This window comes from Saimiri boliviensis, chromosome 11 (genome assembly GCF_048565385.1).
Source record: "Saimiri boliviensis isolate mSaiBol1 chromosome 11, mSaiBol1.pri, whole genome shotgun sequence".
In the NCBI taxonomy this organism is placed as follows: Eukaryota; Metazoa; Chordata; class Mammalia; order Primates; family Cebidae; genus Saimiri; species Saimiri boliviensis.
The window spans coordinates 29,608,593-29,629,976 of record NC_133459.1 but is presented as its reverse complement, the minus strand read 5'-3'; the positions used below and the strand labels follow the sequence as shown (position 1 = coordinate 29,629,976).

At 42.9% G+C, this 21,384-nt stretch overlaps 1 protein-coding gene and 1 non-coding gene across 16 annotated transcripts in view; both read left to right on the top strand.

The window, feature by feature from the left end:
• The window catches only part of PUM1 (pumilio RNA binding family member 1), a 145,304-nt gene that overhangs the window by 119,311 nt on the left and 4,609 nt on the right, over window positions 1–21,384 (top strand). For 10 of the 15 annotated variants that reach the window (XM_074380421.1, XM_010348172.3, XM_010348171.3 and 7 more), the window contains 7 exons: window positions 300–567; window positions 1,695–1,824; window positions 3,773–3,907; window positions 8,819–8,956; window positions 13,364–13,489; window positions 14,208–14,329; window positions 20,768–20,960. In XM_074380421.1, the coding sequence (XP_074236522.1) occupies window positions 300–567; window positions 1,695–1,824; window positions 3,773–3,907; window positions 8,819–8,956; window positions 13,364–13,489; window positions 14,208–14,329; window positions 20,768–20,960 (1,112 nt within the window). The remainder of the gene's footprint in view (window positions 1–299; window positions 568–1,694; window positions 1,825–3,772; window positions 3,908–8,818; window positions 8,957–13,363; window positions 13,490–14,207; window positions 14,330–20,767; window positions 20,961–21,384) is intronic. The other 5 variants (XM_074380422.1, XM_010348173.3, XM_003937594.4 and 2 more) reach the window with 1 other exon arrangement.
• Window positions 4,834–4,918, top strand: LOC120366215 (small nucleolar RNA SNORD103/SNORD85). Its single transcript, XR_005580950.1, has one exon. It is a non-coding gene; the product is annotated as a small nucleolar RNA SNORD103/SNORD85 (small nucleolar RNA).

Below are 21,384 nucleotides of genomic sequence, written 5' to 3'. Positions count from 1 at the left end.
TTGCTCCTCCTTTTATTTACTAAGGACCATGCTAACTCTTGCTCCAGTCTTACCAGCAGTCTACTATCAACAGTAAAAGCATTCCCCTCTCAATCTTTGTGCAAAAGTTTCCTTCCAGGTTGTTGAGTTGACCTACGAAAGTCATGACGCTAATAGAATTGTCTTAACACAAAAACAACAGCCAACAGCATTGAAGAAATCAGAGATGATGCAGGCTTTCGTGTGTGGGAATGCTTTTTCCTCTCTTGAATGAAGTTTCTTAAGAATGGTCTTAAGTTCTCCTGTTCTGTAACCAACAGGAGGACTCACAAACGGCAGTGGAAGATACATCTCTGCTGCTCCAGGCGCTGAAGCCAAGTACCGCAGTGCAAGCAGCGCCTCCAGCCTCTTCAGCCCGAGCAGCACTCTTTTCTCTTCCTCTCGTTTGCGATATGGAATGTCTGATGTCATGCCTTCTGGCAGGAGCAGGCTTTTGGAAGATTTTCGAAACAACCGGTACCCCAATTTACAACTGCGGGAGATTGCTGGGCATATAATGGAATTTTCCCAAGACCAGCATGGGTCCAGGTGAGTACTTGGCTTTGGCACTTAAGGTACCTGAAGTCTTAATGCCTTAACTGTCTTGCCTCAGATAGTTACCTACTAAAATAAATTGCCATATACTAATTTTTAAAAAGTGTGCCTCTTAGTGTGCATCACATTATTTCACAGGGATTTAAGAAACATGAACACAAAGACATACATACACTTTGGCTGCTTTAAGCATTATGAAGAATATTTTGCTCTCAAAGAGATGCTATTCAAATACAAGTTTGATCTAGGGTGCTTAGGAGAAAGACAGCTCTACCACCTTCCTTTGTTGTTCCACTCTGTGGAAGTGACAGTCTGTGTAGAGACGAGTGAAGAAATTATTATAGAAGACAGAATTTGGTTTGTGTTACCCCTTCCTGTTGGGCTGCTGCAGTGGGCTTCACAGAAAGCGAGCCTGGTCCTGGGGAAAGAGCATAATTATCATGACAACACCCATTCTTCTTTCCCGTTTCTGTTTCTGTTTCTTTCTCTGACTGTGCCCAGTGAAACAGTTTCTACAGAATTTAACCTCCTCCTTACATTCTGCCAGCTTGCTACTGGGCCAGAATTTCTCGTATTTGGATTCTAAGGCTACATTCAGAGGCAACATGATTTTCCTGACCTAGACTAGAAAAAGGCAAACTGTTAATGTTTCAGAAGATAATGAATACTGTTTTATACAAAAATAAGTTAAAGATATAGTGAGGACTGTAAGCTTTGAGTTCATTGATGTGAGGCTGGTTTCTAAAGAAAAAGTTAAGTAGGGTACTTGTTAGGTTATGCCTCCCTCCACCCTGCTTCTCTTCCTGCACCCCTGTTTTCATCTTCCCTCCTACCTTGCACATAAATAAGATTTAGTACATAGACCCTATTGGAATGAAATGTACCAACATTTAAATATGATTTTCAAAGCTCAGTTAAGTTAGGGCCTTCTTCTCTATTTAAAAATTCTTCAAGGAAGTTCAAGTGATTCATCTACATAGAGTTCAGTTGATTGTGTGCATGTGTGTGCACATGCTCACTCACACACATTTCAGAACTGATGCAGTCTGTAAACCAAGGTACCCTGCACCTCCAGGTCTTTTTTCAGTGCTGTGATTGCCCTTTGTTACTTTATACTTCAGATTCATTCAGCTGAAATTGGAGCGTGCCACACCAGCTGAGCGCCAACTTGTCTTCAACGAAATCCTCCAGGCTGCTTACCAACTCATGGTGGATGTGTTTGGAAATTACGTCATTCAGAAGTTCTTTGAAGTAAGGCTTTGTTCTTTGTATCCTTTGACTTAAGAGAATCTGCAGAGCATTTTGATTTTCATTAGCCTTATTAAGAATAGCAGTCCCATTCCAGTTCTCAGAATGAAGGGTATGTGGTCTTTTTAAAGAGCTTCTTAGTGTTTTTCCAGTTCATTAGCAGCAATCTATCTATTCTGTATGGTTTTAAATACCCAAACAGATAATGCCAGTCTGTTTTGGAAATGTGTTTTGAAAACTGTGTCCTCATTTAGGACCTAGCATGTTATTTCAGATTGTTACAGTAGTTTCACAAAGTATATCCCTTATGGAGGAAATAATCCCTGTAAAGTAGTTTTAGCAGGATCACAATAACATATTGCCAAAAACAAATTTTTCTAAGGTTCTTAGAGAATTGTCTTTGGACACCAACTCCAGTATGTTTCATTATCAGCTAGTGTCACAATAATTGGTAAAGGCTTGCTGCTTGGCTAATCATTTGGCCTTGATACCTTATTTTGCCTCTGTTAGTCTGAATAATGTTCACTCTTTTTATCACTGTCTTTGCAAAGAATTAATGAGATTGTTAGGTTAATGTCTTTTTCCTCTAGTAAAATTTCAGAAAGGCAGGGATATTTTTTGCTTACCATTGTAGTCCTAATTATCTGGTATTGGCAACCCTGAGGTATAGATGCAGAATGGCACAAAACTTCGAGATGAGGAGGAAAATGCTGGAATTCTATGCATTACCTACCACAAAACAAATTTGTAAATGTCTTAACATCTCATTCTGTTTGATTTGTATGAAGATGAAAAAATGACATGCTCATGTTTTACCTTCCCAAATTTTTTCATGAAAACTTAACATTTTTTCACCCTGAATTCTCCAGAAACCAATCTAAACATGACTTTTATATTTTTGATTTTAGAATGTCTTGGTACTGCCATTTTGTCACATATATAAAAATACTGAGCTCTCTAGTTCTGGAGGCTGATGCAGCGTGGGGTGGCAAATTGTGCAATGGATGATAGCCATGTGATCTGGACCAAGCTTGAGCACTTCTCTGGATCTTAGTTCCCCTTCGGAGAATGAAGAGGTTGGATGGGCTGATAATTCATAAAGTCTCCTCCAATCTCATGTTATGTGACTCAAATGAAAATAAAAAGCCAAGGGTGGAAAATCATTCTAAGTAGAATTTTAACATTGTGTAGCCTTACCTCTTGATTCTACTAATTTTTCCCCTCCCAATTTTGTTCCCTTATGTAAATAGAAAAAAATTCAATTCTTGTAATGATGTAGAATACTACTTCAAAACAGTATGTCTGTGTGTGCTTTGGTAGTAACAGAGTATAGAATCTTTTTTTTTTTTTTTTGGAGACAGAGTCTCGCTCTATTGCGCAGGCTGAAGTCCAGTGATACGATCTCTGCTCACTGCAACCTCCGCCTCCTGGGTTCAAGCAATTCTCCTATCTCAGCCTCCCGAGTAGCTGGGATTACAGGAGCACGCCACCAGGCCAGCTAATTTTTGTATTTTTAGTAGAGATGGGGTTTTGCTGTGTTGGCCAGGCTGGTCTTGAAAACTCCTGACCTCAGGTGATCTGCCCTCCTTGGCCTCCCAAAGTGCTGGGATTACAGGTGTGAGCCACCATGCCTGGCTGGATTCATTTAACAGTATGAATTAATGGCAGCTTTGAGGAATTACGTGTTTGCTTAGTAGATATTTGTAGTGAAAACACTGTTGTTGGGTATTAGAGAAACTTTTTAACATTACAAAGCGTTACTCATTATTAGAGGCTGAGAAGTACTGGCTCAAAGAAACAATGGCTCTTTAAATAGAAGGTTTAGTTAATCATGGGTATCAGGGCTAAAAGAGGTTATGCTGGTGGTTGATGCAGAATAATGAATGCTTTGCTTTTCCTGGTTTATTCCCTTCTACTTAAGTAATGGTGTTCACCCACATATTATGTCTAGTTTGGCAGTCTTGAACAGAAGCTGGCTTTGGCAGAACGGATTCGAGGCCATGTCCTGTCGTTAGCACTACAGATGTATGGCTGCCGTGTTATCCAGAAAGCTCTTGAGTTTATTCCTTCAGACCAGCAGGTAATTGTAAGTTTCCCCTTTAACTTTTCTCTTGGTGTTTGATGTTTCTCCATGGTACATGTAGTGAACCCTGTAAATCTGTCAGTTTTCAGTTTTCTTTTATGGTTTTGCTTTGGTGCTATGGCTGCCTTTTTGTGCATGGCAAGCATGAACTATGCAAATAATTTAAATTCATTGTAGATCAAGTGTCTTGTGTTAAAACCTGTGGTGTCCAATACTCTTGCAATTGGCTAGAACTTAGCCTTTAATAGGTTCAGTTTTACAGGTGGGTTTTTTTTTTTTTTTTCCATGAATGAAAGCAGGTAAAATGCTGATAAGTCATCATTTTCTCCAACAAGTCAAACTTTCCTCCAACCCACCTTCCATATTTTGTTACTCCTTCTTTCCTGTTCTTTCATCCAACCACCATCTGTTGAACAAGAGCCTACCCAGTGCAGCCTGGCACATTGACCTGAAGCCCACTCTGTGCCAGACTTCAACAGCACAGAGATGACTAAGACCTGATTCCTGCCCACAGAGTGCAGTCTGGTGGGGAAGAGCAATGGTGGTCAGCAGTGGTGAGGATGGGAGAAGGGCCTCTCACCCTCCCCAGAGTCCACGAGGGCCGGCTTTGCAGGAAAAGGCAAGGCTAAAGAAGCGTTAGATGGGGAAAAGGAACAGAAATGAGAACACTTAGGTGCTGTGAGTGGGAAACTGACAGAGAAATCACCTGAAGAGGCCCACAGCTTCTCGACAAAGTCACCGCGTGGGTCCAGTGAGCACTGCACACACCACGGGACCCAGGAGGCAGAACAAACCCACAGGCAGGGTGTGCTACAGTTGTGTTTGTGCTAGGCAGTGCCTCCAGCGTCTTGTGCTTCTCGTCAGAGCCTTCAGCTTTTGGGCTCTGAGCTTACTCAGCCCTTCTCAATTGAGGGGTTGGTCGGCCATTGTCTGGCAATGATGACCCACTTGCCCTCACTGAGAACAAAGTTCGGTAATGAGAATCTTTGTTATGGACTCAAGTTCTGAGCCAGACAAGACACCCACCACCTCTGAGTCAGACCAAACCAATCCAATCCACTGCACTGGTATTGGCAATGGCAGTTGAAGGCAAGATGTCCAAAGTTTTTAAAGTGGTAAGTTTCATAGGTATGTGTCAAGATGCTGGTGAAGGGAGAGAGAGAATGTTAGAGACAGAGCAGTTCTGGAGTTCATTTATTCAGTGCTTAGTACTAGAGATACAGCGTTAATAAGAAAGTATAAGTAATTAGAAGCAAGTGTGAAGCTCTTGTAACGTTTAAATCATTGCCAATTTTAATCTTTCTTGAATTTTCATGGATAGTTGAGTTCTTTCTCTTTAATTTCCTTTTTTTTTTTTTTTTTTTTCCTTTCTTTTTCAAGACAGGATCTTGTTCTGTCACCCAGGCTAGAGTGCAGCGGCACATTTATACCTTGCCTCAGCCTCAACCTCCTGAGCTCAAGTGGTCCTCCCGTCTTAGCCTCCCTAGTAGCTGGAACTACAAGCATGCTCCACTTCACCTGGTTAATGTGTGCATTTTTGGTAGAGATGGGGCTTCATCATATTGCCCAGGCTGGTCTTGAATCCTTGGGCTCAATTGATCCTCCCATCTTGGCCTCCCAAAGTGCTGGGATTACAGATGTGAGACACCATACTCAGCTTTTGTTCTTTTCTGTGTTATATTTCTACACATACTTTTTCTGGTCATGTTTCTCTGTGGTGTCTTGTTTTGGGCCTGACTTATGCTTCCTGCCATGGATTATTTACTCTTTTCTAGATGCAAGTTTGTCATTTTAGGTAAAATTAACTCATCTTTGTTGGAATTTTTATTTCTTCTGGATCACAAAAATATCCAGGGAAGCCATCTCTCCTTCATTTTGCTTATAAGTGTTCCTTGATTTTATTTTTGAATAAGCTTCATTTTCTGTCATTCCCATAATTATATTTCCAGAGTAAATGATTCTCTTCTGGGCCCAGCAGAGTGGCACATGCCTGCAATCCTAGCACTTTTGGGAGGCCAAGGTAGGTAGATCGCTAGGGCCCAGGAGTTCCAGACCAGCCTGGGGGGCATGGTGGTGCACTCCTATAGTCCCAGCTACGTGGGGTTGCTGAGGCAGGAGGATTGCTTGGGCCTGGGGCTTGAGGGTGCAGTGAGTCATGATTGCGCCACTGCACTCCAGCCTGGGCGACAGATCCTGAGAGACCCTGTTTCAAAAAAAAAAAAAAAAGTAATTATTATTCCCTTATCACTGTCTGTTACCTTTTGCTTCTTTAGCCCCTGCCATTGTAATTTTTATTTAATTATGTGATATCTTAGTTGCTTTGAGGTACTTACCATTTTGGGGATTTAAGACATTGCATTTGTTAACATCACTATTTTGACATGACTTGCAGTCTTCTAACATAAATCCACTGGCAGCACAGTTTAGCCAATATACAGAGATTGGAGACAGCAGAGAAATTGGGCAGGAGGTATCAGGCATAGCCATGGTGCAGACATTTAATTTCAAGATACCTGAGACCTGGGGCAGTGAGTTTGGGGGAACGGCTCCAGTTGAAATCCCAGTGATCTCTCTTTCTAGATATCCTTTCACAATCATCCATTTCCTACTCATATACTCAAGTCCTGGCCATTTCGTCTGCTTCCTGTGTTTGGACACTTTTCATTAATTAACCAAGAGAACCATTCCTGCTGACTCTGCAGTCACTATGGCCTAGTAATAAGATCATAGATGCTGGAGTCACAGCTTCAGGCTAGAATTCTAATTGTGTCACTTTCTATCCATAGTTTGAAATATGTGACTTAAGCGTCCTCTGTCTCAGTTTCTTTTACATGCCAGTAGAGGTGGGGTGTTCAGGATAATACATTGTTGTTGACAGTTTGTTTTACTGACATAGTGGTTAATCATATAGTTCAGCCAGATTGCTTGGGTTTGAATTTTGGGAATCTAGGTCTGTAGTTTTGTAAGTCTTTCAATTTGTCTTTTCCTTGGTTTCTCCATCTGTAGTGGTGTCTACTCCATAAGATTGTTAGGAAAATTCAGTTAAAACATGTTACACACTTAGAGGTATGCCTAACCAGGGGTAAACTAGATTAATTAGTATCATTACTTTAAATACTTTACAGGGTTGTGATAATAAAAACATGATGAATTGTAATGTGAAAGTGTGTGAAATTCTTTAGTTTGGTTTAGTTTTGTTTTAATTTTAGAGACAGGGTGTTGCTCTGTCTGTGGTGCCGTCATAGCTCACTGCAGCCTGGAACTCCTGGGCTCAGGTGATCCTCCCACCTCAGCCTTCAGAGTAGCTGGGACTGTGATTGTGTGCCGTGTAGAAATTCTTTCATACAGTATAGAAATAGCCCCTGATGTATGATTTTTCAATTTACAAATGATAAAAAAGCATTATACATCAGTAAAAACTATAGTTTGAATCTTTTTAAAAATTAAATTAAATTTTTTTTTTTTTGATACAGTCTTGTTCTCTTGCCCAGGCTGGAGTGCAGTAGCATATCTCGGCTCACTGCAGCCTCCACCTCCTAGGTTCAAGTGATTCTCCTGCCTCAGCCTCTTGAGTAGCTGGGATTGCAGGTGCATGCCACAGCCAGCTAATTTTGGTATTTTTAGTAGAGATGGGGTTTCACCATGTTGGTCAGGCTGATCTTGAACTCCTGACCTCGTGATTTGCCTGCCTCAGCCTCCCAAAGTGCTGGGATTACAGGCGTGAGCCACTATGCCTGGACTGTTTTTATTTTTATGTTTTTTTTTTTTGAGACAGAGTTTTGCTCTGTCACCCAGGCTGGATTGCAGTGTGTGATGTTGGCTTACTGCAACTTTTGCCTCCCGGGTTCAAGTGATTCTTCCTCCTCAGCTTTCTGAGTGGCTGGGACTACAGGCTCACACCACCATGCCCAGCTAATTTTTGTATTTTTAGTAGAGATGGGGTTTCGCCATGTTGGCCAAGCTGGTCTCGAACTTCTGACCTCAAGGGATTAACCCACTTTGGCCTTCCAAAGTGCTGGGATTACAGGGCGCCTGGCCTATAAATTATTTTTCTAATTATAAAATAGGCTCTGTGTTAGATAATTTTGTCCAACTGTAGGCTACTGTAAGTGTTCTGAGTACTTCTGACGTGGCCTAGGCTTAGCTGTGATATTCTGTAAATTAGATATATTTAAATACATTTTTTAGTTAATCCTATTTTCAACTTATAACAGGTTTATTGGAATGTAATTCTTTAGTAAGTTAAGGAGCATCTGTTCCTGATATAGGCTCCTGTGTATTTGAAAATGTCCACCCTTTTTCTTTTTAAGATCTAAGAGGTGGCCAGGTGCGGTGGCTCACTCCTGTAATCTCAGCACTTTGGGAGGCCAAGGAGGGCAGATCTCCTGAGGTCAGAAGTTTGAGACCACCCTGGCCAACATGGCGAAACCCTGTCTCTACTAAAAATACAGAAATTAGCTGGGTGTTGTGGTGCGCAGCTGTAATCCCAGCTACTCGGGAGACTGAGACAGAAGAATTGCTTGAGCCCAGGAGGTGGAAGTTGGAATGAGCCGAGATCGTGCCACTGCACTCCAGCCTGGGTGACAGAGCACAGCTCTGACTCAAAAAAAAAGACTCTAAGAGGTTTTTCTTTGTTTTTGTTCGTTTGTTTGTTTTTACAGGTATGAGATCTTTTGGTTACTGGTTATTGTTACAGTAAATTTGTTGTTGGAAATTTTACTGTAAATTTGCTATCACATGAAAAGGCTCAAGTCCTCATTCGTTTCCCTGTTGTCATTGTTCCACAGTGTTATTCTACTTTCATCATCACAGATTCCCTGTTCAGTGCTTTCATGTTTGGTGACGAGAACATTCTTTGTCCACATATTTGCTTGCTGTGATTCTGGTGGTGCTTTCTTTCTTTGTCTCCAATAGAATGAGATGGTTCGGGAACTAGATGGCCATGTCTTGAAGTGTGTGAAAGATCAGAATGGCAATCATGTGGTTCAGAAATGCATTGAATGTGTACAGCCCCAGTCTTTGCAATTTATCATCGATGCGTTTAAGGGACAGGTAAGTGACGCAGGAGAGAAATAATGGAAACAAATGGATTTCCTTTGTGGGTAGAAAACAGAATAGAATTTGTGGCATGTTCTCAATGTACTTAATGTACTTTATTTATTTATTTATTTATTTTGAGACTGGGTCCCACCCTGTTGCCCAGGCTGGAGTGCAGTGGCGCCATCACGGCTCACTATAGCCTTGAACTGCCAGGTTCAAGCAGTCTTTCCACCTCAGCCTCGCAAGTAGCTGGAACTACAAGCACATACTACCACACGTGGCTCATTTTTAAATTTTCTGTAGAGACAGGGGCCTCACAATGTTCAGGATGGTCTCAATTTTCTATACTCAAGTGATCCACCTGCCTCAGGCTCCTGAAGTTGGTAGGATTATAGGCATGAGCCACTGTGCCCAGCCTGAATGTACTTTAGACTGCAGTAAACAGCAATCCTGTAGTACTTGACACTAGCAGTATTATCAAGTACCTGTGTGCTGCAAGTGTCTTCCCTTCACTGTCTCTAGGCCCTCTTTCCATCATTAATGCAGATGTCTGCTCACGTTGGTATGAAACACCGTTGTAAGAATTGTTAAGATGAAATCTCGTATTTGAAGAGTAAGTTATTTCTCTTGGTTAAGTATGATTTATTCTGATATTTCAATGCTTTGGTTTTAAATTTGATTTGAAATTCAGGTAATTTACAGAACTAATGTTATATAGGTCATGTGTGAATATGTCTTTAAAATAACAAGATGCTTCTTGCTTACATTTTTGTGGAGGGGATGAAGACCAGGTTGAATTGTATTAAATGGCCAGAAATAACTTCTAGTTTCTCCTGTTTTCTCGTATGTCAAAAATCTCTTCTTAACTTCAGCTTCCAAGTAAAATTGTTACTTTTATATGTAAATACCTTTGTTTTTCCAGAATTGCCTCTGAATTGGCTGTAGTCGTTAATTCCCCCACCTTAAAACACAAAGTCCTTAGAGTCTCCTAGGGTGGGTGGGACAGAACAGTAAAACTCACCCTTTTGGGTGTGTGAGATTGGCTTTTCTTTAGGAAGTGGGAAAAATGAGAAAAAGCACATAGATTTTCAGGTATCACTGTATGTACTGCTAAGTGTGGCTTGATAAGGGATGTAGTAATCTTTAGGTTTTGCTGTTTGCTCAGTGACCATGATGGTAAATTACTGACAGCAACCCACGTGGTTATTGGGAGTTTCTGACTTAATGAAAAAAGGGTAGATCTGTTTACCGTAACATTAAGATGCTACTTTTGTGGAAGTATACAACAAAAAAGGTAAAATGAGAATATTTTCAAGATGCAACTGTCAAAGAATTGGTAACTAGAGTGTATAAAGAACCTCTCTGTAATGAAGGCAAACAATACAACATGATGTAAAAGTGGGCCCAGAACACAAACTGACATTTCATAGAAGAAACAGAAATTGCCAGTAGACGTGAAAAAGTGCTCAGTTCCATTAGGAACAAGGAAAATGCAAAATTAAGCCACAAGTGATAGACCATTTTTTACCCATCAGTTGCTATGTGCTGGCAGGAGTTGGGTACACTGGTGGGAATAGATACTGACACAACCATTTTGGAAAATAATTTAGCATTGTCTTTCAAATTTCAGCCTTTACAGTTTCTGTGATTCTGTTGAAATATCTGTACATGTATACTGTAGGACCTATTTAGACATGTTTAAAACACCATTATTCTCTTAAAAGATGGGAGCAACCCAGATGACCATGAGCAGGGGATTGCATTTTTTAAAAATGTCATATACTCAGCCGGGTGCGATCGCTCACCCCTGTAATCCCAGCACTTTCAGAGGCCAAGGCAGGTGGATCACCTGAGGTCACGAGTTTGAGACCTGCCTGGCCAACATGGTGAAACTCTGTCTCTACTAGAAATACAAAAAGCTGGGCATGGTGGTGGGCACCTGTAATCCCAGCTACTTGGAAGGCTGAGGCAGGAGAATTGCTTGAACCAGGGAGGTGGAGGTTGCAGTGAGCTGAGATGCTGCCATTGTACTCCAGCCTGGGCAACAAGATTGAAGCTCCATCTCAAAGGAAAAAAAAAATCTCATATACTTAGCTAATTTCTTCCTGTATACCATGTAGAATAAACTACAGAAACTCACAGTATTGTCAATGAAATGGGAAACATAATGTTGAGTGAAATTAATCAAGTTGCTCCAGACTACAAGTGTAGTTTTTTATAAAGCTAAACTCAAGCAAAACCATATGATATACCATTTGTTTTTACAGTTGTAAACATAAAGCTACATGTATAGTCACACATAAGGCTAGGCACAGTGGCTCGCACCCGTAATCCAAGCACTCTGGGACGCCAAGGTGGGAGGATTACTTAAGGCCAGGAGTGCAGGAGCAGCCTGGGCAACATAGTGAGTCTCCATCTCTACACAAAAAAAAATTTTTTTAAAGCAGCCAGATGTGGTGGTGAGTGCTTGTACTCCGGACAGTTTGGGAATGTGAGGCAGGAGGATGACTTGAGTGCAAGGGCTCCAGGCAGCAGTGAGCTGTGATCGCCATTGCACTCCGGCCCGGGTGGTAGAGTGAGACCTTGTCTCCCAAACAAAACAAAATCACACATAAGCACTGGGTGTGATGGCTTATTATTGTTCTTAATTACAAATTCTGAAGTGTGTGCCATTCTGCACAGAAGAGCAGAATCAAGGGTGGTGTGCTCTCCTATTGCTCTAAACCCAGCAAAAGAATCTTTTCTTATTGTTGAAAAACACCACAGTTAAATCAGAACATTGCAGCCGGGCGCGGTGGCTCAAGCCTGTAATCCCAGCACTTTGGGAGGCCGAGGCGGGTGGATCACGAGGTCGAGAGATCGAGACCATCCTGGTCAACATGGTGAAACCCCGTCTCTACTAAAAATACAAAAAATTGGCTGGGCATGGTGGCGCGTGCCTGTAATCCCAGCTACTCAGGAGGCTGAGGCAGGAGAATTGCCTGAACCCAGGAGGCGGAGGTTGCGGTGAGCCGAGATCGCGCCATTGCACTCCAGCCTGGGCAACAAGAGCAAAACTCTGTCTCAAAAAAAAAAAAAAAAAAAAAAAAATCAGAACATTGCATCGTGGTGGTTCTGGTCATGTGAAAGCATTCAGGATTTGGTCCCAATCCTTCCCCTTTCTGTTCCCCCCACCCCCACCCCCTCCACCCCGAGATGGAGTTTTGCTCTTGTTACCCAGGCTGGAGGGCAGTGGTGCGATCTCGGCTCACCACAACCTCTGCCTCCTGGGTTCAGGCAATTCTCCTGCCTCAGCCTCCTGAGTAGCTGGGTTTACAGGCACGCACCACCATGCCCAGCTGATTTTTTGTATTTTTAGTAGAGACGGGGTTTCACCATGTTGACCAGGATGGTCTTGATCTCTTGACCTCGTGATCCACCCGCCTCAGCCTCCCAAAGTGCTGGGATCACAGACATGAGCCATTGCACCTGGCCCCCTTTTTCTTTTTTTTTTTTTTTTTGAGACGGAGTTTCGCTCTTGTTACCCAGGCTGGAGTGCAATGGCGCGATCTCGGTTCACTGCAACCTCCGCCTCCTGTGTTCAGGCAATTCTTCTGCCTCAGCCTCCTGAGTAGCTGGGATTACAGGCACGCGCCACCGTGCCCAGCTGATTTTTTGTATTTTTAGTAGAGACGGGGTTTCACCATGTTGACCAGGATGGTCTCGATCTCTTGACCTCGCGATCCACCCGCCTCCGCTTCGAAAAGTGCTGGGATTACAGGCGTGACCCACCGCACCCGGCCCCCTTTCTGTTTTTAATGCTGTCTTTTGGAGAGGCTGTCAGTTGACATGCTTTACTTTTTTTTTTTTTTTTTTTTTTTTTTTTTTTGAGATGGAGTCTCATTCTGTCACCAGGCTGGAGTGCAGTGGCACAACCTCTGACTCCCTGGTTCAAGCAGTTCTCCTGCCTCGGCCTCCTGAGTAGCTGGCGTATGCCACCATGCCCAGCTGATTTTTTTTTATTTTTTTAGTAGAGGCAGGGTTTCACCATTTTGGCCAGGATGGTCTCAATCTCAGCCTCGTGATCCGCCCGCCTTGGCCTCCCGAAGTGCTGGGATTACAGGCGTGAGCCACCATGTCCGGCCGACACTCTTGACTCTTAACTGTGTTTTCATGACTTTGACTAGTCATATGTTTCTTTCTTGGCAGCTACGAAAAGTCCTTTTCAGCTCTGAATTTATGCACATCTATGAATTACTTAAATAGATAATCAGTGGGTTTATTTACACATACACATACCTTATTATATGTAGAGAAAACTAAAATGCCATTAAATCCATTTGTGAAGATAAGTGGGATAATACAGACATATAAACAATATTGAAGCATTGAAGGTGATGACTGTCATTTTTGCTTTTCATTTTCGTTTGTCTACCCTAGGTGTTTGCCTTGTCCACACATCCTTATGGCTGCCGAGTGATTCAGAGAATCCTGGAGCACTGCCTCCCTGACCAGACACTCCCTATTTTAGAGGAGCTTCACCAGCACACAGAACAACTTGTACAGGTAGTAGAGTTGGCAGTAGAGGAATGCAAACACCTGTGGGCTCATCCAGGGCCAGAGTTTGTGTGTTTTGTTAGCGTGGGCTCCAGGTGAGGTTAAGGTGTTTGAAATACCCTTAAAACTTTTGGTTGTATGTACATTCAGAGCAGCTTGGTTTGTGTTTTATGAATGTGGGTAGTGAATTGAGCCTTAGCCCTGGAGTCAGGAGATCTAGATTCCAGAACTCTGTCATGCACTCATGGTGTCACCTTAGGTAAACAATTAATCCCTCTAGGTCTCTGTTTCATAATTGTTAAATGAAATAAGTTGACTTGTTGATTTCTTGTTTTTAGTGGTATAGCTGTGCTTATACCACTGATTAAATAATTAGGTATTCCCTCATTTTTTGTAGAACACAAATATTTCCAGTTTTTCGCTGTTATAAATAGGTGCAGTAAACCATTTGTAATGTGTTTGAGAAAAATGAATATTTATTCCCATAACACTCCCTCCCCTTTAAAAAATGAATATGTATATTCTGTTGTCTAGTAATAATACATTCCTGTTTTATAATAATAGAGAAAAATGTTACTACCTGTTTAAAAAATTGTTGTGTGTTCATTAGTCTTCGTATAAGCCATTATGGTGCTAAAAGAAAGATAGGTGTTAATTATAAGGACTTAAGTAACCCACAGAACTAGCTTTTGTATACATTTTGTGTCTCTTACTGTTTCTCAAACAGGATCAATATGGAAACTATGTAATCCAACATGTATTGGAGCACGGTCGTCCTGAGGATAAAAGCAAAATTGTAGCAGAAATCCGAGGCAATGTACTTGTATTGAGTCAGCACAAATTTGCAAGGTATGTGCTCTGAGTTAAAAGAACTGTTTCCCAGAAGAGAGGATTAGTAGTAGTATTGAACTATAATTCTCTTGTTTTTAAAATTTTTTTTTCTTCAAAGTATATGTAGCTTAAAAACTCAAATAGTTCTATTACAAAGTAGAAACTCTAAGAGGTCCGTCCCTGAGTGGGCTTCTTACTCTGCTAGAGTCAGCCACTTTGAAATCTGGGGAATACGTTACTAAAGAATGTGAGTGTTACACTTTGATGAATTTATTTTATTGTATTTTTTATTGTTTGTTTGGAATTGTGAAATGTTTGCCCAGTTTCCCTTTTTGGCACCTGAAAGGCAGTTTACCATCTGTATATTTATGTATAGGCCTTAGTATCTCTTCTCCAGTCTTCTTATTGTTCAAGCTCAAGAATGAAATGCAGTAGTTATTCCCTGGTTGTGAAAGGTGTCTTATGTCACCTATAAGTAGCAGAGGTTAGAGAGGGAATTGATGGCCCTTCCATGAGGATAGTGGTATGGTCTTCTGAGAAGATACTGTATGTCCTACTGCCCACATAATATATTACTTTTTATTTTTGGAAGATATTCTTCCCTGGTTTTTAGAATAAATTGCAAGGCAGGACAGGACTTATACAACCTTAATATTTTTAATTTGTTTATTTTATTTTATTTTTTCGAGACAGGGTCATGCTCTGTTGCCCAGGCTTGAGTGCAGTGGTGCAGTGTTGGCTCACTGCAACCTCCGCTTCCCAGGAATACGCGATCCTGCCACCTCAGGCTCTCAGGTAGCTGGGACTGCTGGCACACGCCACCATACCCAGCTACTTTTTGTATTTTTGTATAGTGAGGGTTTTGCTGTGTTGACCAGGTTGCTCTTGAATTTCTGGACTTAATCCTCTGATGTTGGCCTTCCAGAGTGCTGGGATTACAGGAATGAGCCACCAGTACCTGGCCTCGTTCATTTTTAAATTTGTGAAATTTTATAACGTGTCACAGCCTGGAAGAATAGAGAAAAGAAATGAAAGTGCGTGTAGATCCAGTGTCTCCATAGCCTGACCATATCAGGGTTATCTCTTAAGATCTTAAATAGTTTTGTTTTTGGGGGGTCCTTTTGACCAGTTGCCTGGACTGAGGGAGGTCAGAATCTCTTGGGTTCTCTTCTTCAGGTCAGTCTCCTGTTTGCATTTTTCTTCACAGTACTTAATTTCTCACCCCTAGATTTAGCCTAAGCATTAATTAATATTACAATAAATTCAGAAATAAATGTTTAAATTTTTCTATTAAGAGATAGTCTCTGTTGCTCTGGCTGGAGTACAGTGGCACAGTCCTAGCTCACTGCAGCCTGGGATTCCAGGGCTCAAGCAGTCCTCCCACCTCAGCCTCCTAAGTAGCTGAGACTATAGGTGCATACCACCATGCCCAGCTGCAACAATTACAATTAATAACTGAGAAGCTACTGTGGGCTCAGTCCTCCCATTGATAACATGGGATGAAAATATAAGAACTACCTGAAAACACAAGAGAGTAAGCTAAGGGCAGGTGGATACCCAGGAGGCAAGTATTTTAGAAGAGAATTGCACTGGGGAAATTTCTTACTTCTTTTTTTTTTTTTGAGACGGAGTTTCGCTCTTGTTACCCAGGCTGGAGTGCAATGGCGCGATCTTGGCTCACCGCGACCTCGCCTCCTGGGTTCAGGCAATTCTCCTGCCTCAGCCTCTTGAGTAGCTGGGATTACAGGCACGCACCACCATGCCCAGCGAATTTTTTGTATTTTTAGTAAAGACAGGGTTTCACCATGTTGACCAGGATGGTCTTGATCTCTTGACCTTGTGATCCGCCCTCCTCAGCCTCCCAAAGTGCTGAGATTACAGGCTTGAGACACCGCGCCCGGCCGGGAATTTCTTATTTCTGATGGCTGTTAGCCTTGTGGCCACTTCCCAGTTTTCTCCGTGCTGGGCAGCTAAAGCTGGAATAGGCAATCCTCAGGGCAGGCACGACAAAGAGAAATCCTAGAAAGGGAGAGAGCCAGCAGGAGCTTGGGGGAGACCCACTTTTAACCTTCCCCAAAATCTGAACCACATTTCCAGCTAAGGCTAAAAGAGTTGAACTGAGATTTTAGCTGCTGCTTACTGTGTGAGAGAAGTTTGTAGTTTGACTATAACCAAGTTAACTGTACTGTAAGGGGAGTGGGGGGCACTTCTCTTTGGTGGAACATAACAGAATTCTGAGTTTCTATAGCCTATTATTTTCAGTGTCTATCTGGATAACAGGAAAATATCACCTATACTCAAGAAAAAAGAAATAAAAATCAACGAATAGTTCTAAAATGACCCAGTTATTGGGATTAATAGAGAAGGATTATATAGCAGCTGTTTAAAAATACTCAGGTATTGTGGCAGGCGTCTGTAATCTTAGGTGCTTGGGAGGCTAAGGCAGGAGAATCACTTGAACCCGGGAGGTGGAGGTTGCAGTGAGCCAAGATCGTGCCAGTGCATTCCAGCCTGGGTGACAGAGCGAGGCAGTCTCGCTCTGTCACCCAGGCTGGAGTACAGTGGTGCAATCTCGGCTCACTGCAACTGCCCCCTCCTGGGTTCAAACAACTATCTTGCCTCAGCCTCCCAATTAGCTGGGATTATAGGCGCGCGCCACCACACCTGGCTAATTTTTTGTATTTTCAGTAGAAATGGGATTTTACCATGTTGGCCAGGCTGGTCTTGAACTCCTGACCTTGTTATCTGACCGCTCCCAAAGTGCTGAGATTACAGGTGTGAGCCACCGTGCCTGGCCTCAAATAAATTAATTTTTTTAAAAAACAGAAATTTTAGAAAAGAAAAATATAACGTCTGAAATAAAATTTACTGTATGGTTTTAATAGTGGATTAGAGATGACAGAAGTCAATTAACTTGAAAATAGATAAATGGAAGTAAACAAAATAAATCAGTGGCTTTCAGACATTTATTATTTATTTATTTATTTATTTATATATTTATTTATTTATTTTTTGAGACGGAGTTTCGCTCTTGTTGCCCAGGCTGGAGTGCAATGGCGCGATCTCGGCTCACCGCAACCTCCGCCTCCTGGGCTCAGGCAATTCTCCTGCCTCAGCCTCCTGAGTAGCTGGGATTACAGGCACGCGCCACCACGCCCAGCTAGTTTTTTGTATTTTTAGTAGAGACGGGGTTTCACCATGTTGACCAGGATGGTCTCGATCTCTCGACCTCGTGATCCACCCGCCTCGGCCTCCCAAAGTACTGGGATTACAGGCTTGAGCCACCGCGCCCGGCCCTATTATTTATTTTTTGATACAAGGTCTCACTCTCACCCAGGCTGGAGTGCAATGGCGTGATCTCTGCTCACTGCAGTCTCCACCTCCTGGGTTCAAGTGGTTCTCTTGCCTCAGCCTCCCAAGCACCTGGGATTACAGGTGCCCCCCATGACACCCAGCTAATTTTTGTATTTTTAGTAGAGACAGGGTTTCATCCTATCGGTCAGGCTGGTCTCGAACTCCTGACTTCAAGCAATCCACCCGCCTTGGCCTCCCAAAGTGCTGGGATTATAGGCGTGAGCCACCACACCTGGCCCTATTTTAATTTTTGTAGACACAGGATCTTGCTGTGTTGCCCAGGCTAGTGCCTCAAGCAGTCCTTCTGCTTCAGCCTTCCAACATGCTGGGGTTACAGGCGTGAGCCACTGTGCCTGCTTTTGGACATTTTCGTTGGTGACCCAGAGTACAAAATAAATTTTTATTATTGAATTTCTACGTACAGGTGCCATGCACACATGTAACTGAAACATTGCCCATAATCCACTCTGATACTTCTATTCTATTTTATTTAAAACCAAAAGCTGGTCACAGATCACTGTATTGATTTCATTGCCCACAGATGGGTTGGTAACTGCAGTTTCAGAAACCCTAGAATAAACTTGAAAGATGGAAACCTTAGCAGCTATGTTGAGGTGGAAGCCTTTGGCCTAGTGAGGTCCTGTAGTAGTAGGTGATCTGCCTGCTTGCTTATTTGAAAGGCAAGTCAGTGGTGAGGACTGAGGTTTTTACCCACAAGAATGAATGTCCTGTCCCCAACCCATTTTAGCAGACAGTTCTAATCCTGACCGTTTTGTAGAAGAGGCTGGTCTGAAGTAGATGAAGATACAACTCAGCCAAGCAGTCTTGAAAAGTGATGAGCTTATTGCCTGAGCATTTGGAGATGTTGATTAGCTTCCTACTCTCAGCGATTTTTTATTTTATTTTATTGCCAGACAGGGTCTTACTCTGTTATCCAGGCCGGAGTGCATTGGTGCAGTCATAGCTCACGGCAGCCTCAATCTCCTGGGCTCAAGCTGTCCTTTCACCCTACCCTCCCAAAGTGTTAGGACTGCAGGAGTGATCCACCACAGCCAGCTTCTGGCAATATTTTAACTCCTGTTTCTGCTAAGGGAGAAGCCAGTGGCTCCTAGGAGATTCTCTTCAACAGGGCCACACCTTCATCCCATGCTTGAATTACATAGTACTCTGGAGGAAAGGCAGGAAAAAATACTTGCCTGTATTTCTGTATCAGAGGGGAAAAGCTATTGTTCTGATTAGATATTTAGCATATCAGATTTCATATGCACCATTTATTTTAAGAAGGAAGATAGAGGAAATGTGTGATAGGATGGTAGTTCTTAAACATTTTTGCCTGAGAATTTTTTTTTTTTTTTGTCTTTTAAGTAAAAGCATTTGCATAAGTCTAGTATGTAAAAGCGGGTAACACTGAGAGAGAGCCCTTTCAGAGCTCCATTGGACTACACCCTCCCTTGGTTTGAATACCGCTGAAGTAGGGTATTATTCTGGCAATGGCTGTTTATGATGACTATTCACATAACCAAAGTGCTGGCCTTTAGAAGGAGGAGTAAGATATCCTTCCTGCTTCCATGTGCTTTTTGGGTAGGTATCTATGTCATCTTTCCGCCCCAAATGCCAAAATTCAGACACATGGGTGGAATTTCAGGGAAGCATGTTTTTGCTTTGGTATACAAGGAAGAATGTTGAACAGAACTGTTCACCTCTGTGGTGGGTTGCCAAGGATTACCTTGGCTGGATGCAGTGACTCATGCCTGTAATCCCAGCACTTTGGGAGGCGCAGGTGGGTGGATCACGAGGTCAGGAGATACAGGCCAACGTTGGTGAAACCCCTTCTTTACTAAAAATACAAAAATTAGCTGGGTGTCGTGGCACGTGCCTGTAATCCCAGCTACTCGGGAGGCTGAGGCAGGAGAATTGCTTGAACCTGGGAGGCAGAGATTGCAGTGAGCTGAGATCACACCACTGCACTCCAGCCTGGCGACTCAAAACAAAAGAAGGAAAGTGGTTACTTCCAAGTTATTGGGAATTTCTAAGTAGGGGTTAAAGGCCATTTTCAGGACTGGTAATAGAACGATGTGCATTAGCTGAGTAGAGGCTTTTAAGTTTCCTACTTGAGGATTCTGTTAGCTACAGTACGTTTCACCTGGTTGCACCTGGTTGTGAACTCTGCAGAGCCTTCAGCCACTCAGCCACCCTTAAGCAGAGGTTCTCCCTGTCAGGTGTCAGGCTGGGCTCCAACATGATGAGTACAAATAATATGTATTTGACAGTGTTGATTCCCACAGAACCACAGATACAAAGTAAAGTAGTATTGTCTTATAGAAACCAGACAGAGTAGTCACTCTGGATGGTCAGTATGCAGTGGCACAGCAGTGTATAATTTGACCAGCCTCTGTAGTCCCTGGGGATTGGAGAAAAACTCTGACTAAATGCTACCACATTCCCCCTTTCCTTTCCCAAGGTGGTATGTTTGTTACATGTTTAGGAATACTGGCAGTCCCTAGGGTTCTTCTTGTTCTTACACTCCTGGGAGGCAGCGTTTAGTAGTTGACCAAATGCTGTGGTCCTGGCTGGCATGTTCCTTCACCAAGTCTCTAGAGCCTGTAGTAAGTGCTACGCTGTCTGCTTGGCAGCAGGGAGATAGGCATAAGTAAGGTTCCTTCCTGGCCCTGGTGAGCTCGCAGAGGCAAGGAAAGAATGGACAGATGTTGGTAAGTGTTGAACTAATAACCTGCTGGGTAGTGAACCAGTCCCCTGAATCTTGTGTTGAAGCCTCCTCACCTACCTGGGCTCCTTAATCTCGCCCGTTAGAGGGCCGGGTCCCATGTCCTTGAAGACCTGGTCTCTCTGGCTGGTCAGGATGCAGTAGCATGGCAGTGTATAATTTGATCACCCTCTGTAGTGCCTGTGGATTGGAGAAAAACAATGGCACAGGTGGAGAGCTTTAGAGACTGAGCGAGTTGGACAGTTGACGACTCATCTTTCACAATTGCTAGCTCTGTCTTCCTGCTGGTTCTGAGGTCAAGGCAAAGGCTACACAAGCACAGCCTCACTGATAGGGCTCCCCTTCTGAGAGTTGTCTCTGGTTTTATCTTGTGACAGCAATGTTGTGGAGAAGTGTGTTACGCACGCCTCACGTACGGAGCGCGCCGTGCTCATCGATGAGGTGTGCACCATGAACGACGGTCCCCACAGTGCCTTATACACCATGATGAAGGACCAGTATGCCAACTACGTGGTCCAGAAGATGATTGACGTAGCAGAGCCAGGCCAGCGGAAGATCGTCATGCACAAGGTAGGTCAGGCTGGGCAGGGTCTCAGAGAAGGCGTGTAAGGCCTTGCTGCTCTCTGAAACACAGAGAAGGGCGGTTACCCTGCTGTTTTTGAAGAGTTGTCACTGACCCCTGTCCATGCTGTGTTCTGTTCTTTTATGTGGAGTCACGATAGTCCTTACACATTTGCCAGCCTTCCCTTATCAATAACCATACTGATAGGAGAGTCTTAAGCTATGTTTTTTGAAGTATTTCCATTCCTGATCTCTAGGAAATCAGTTTGTGAGTTCAGTAAATCAACCTGCTTACCTCATTTCTTTTCTCCCTCCTTCCTCCTGTTCTTTGATCCCACCAACATCTGTTGAACACAGGCCTGCCCAGTGTGGTGCATACATAGCCTGGCACATTGACCTGAAGCCACTCTGTGCCAGACTTCATCAGCACAGA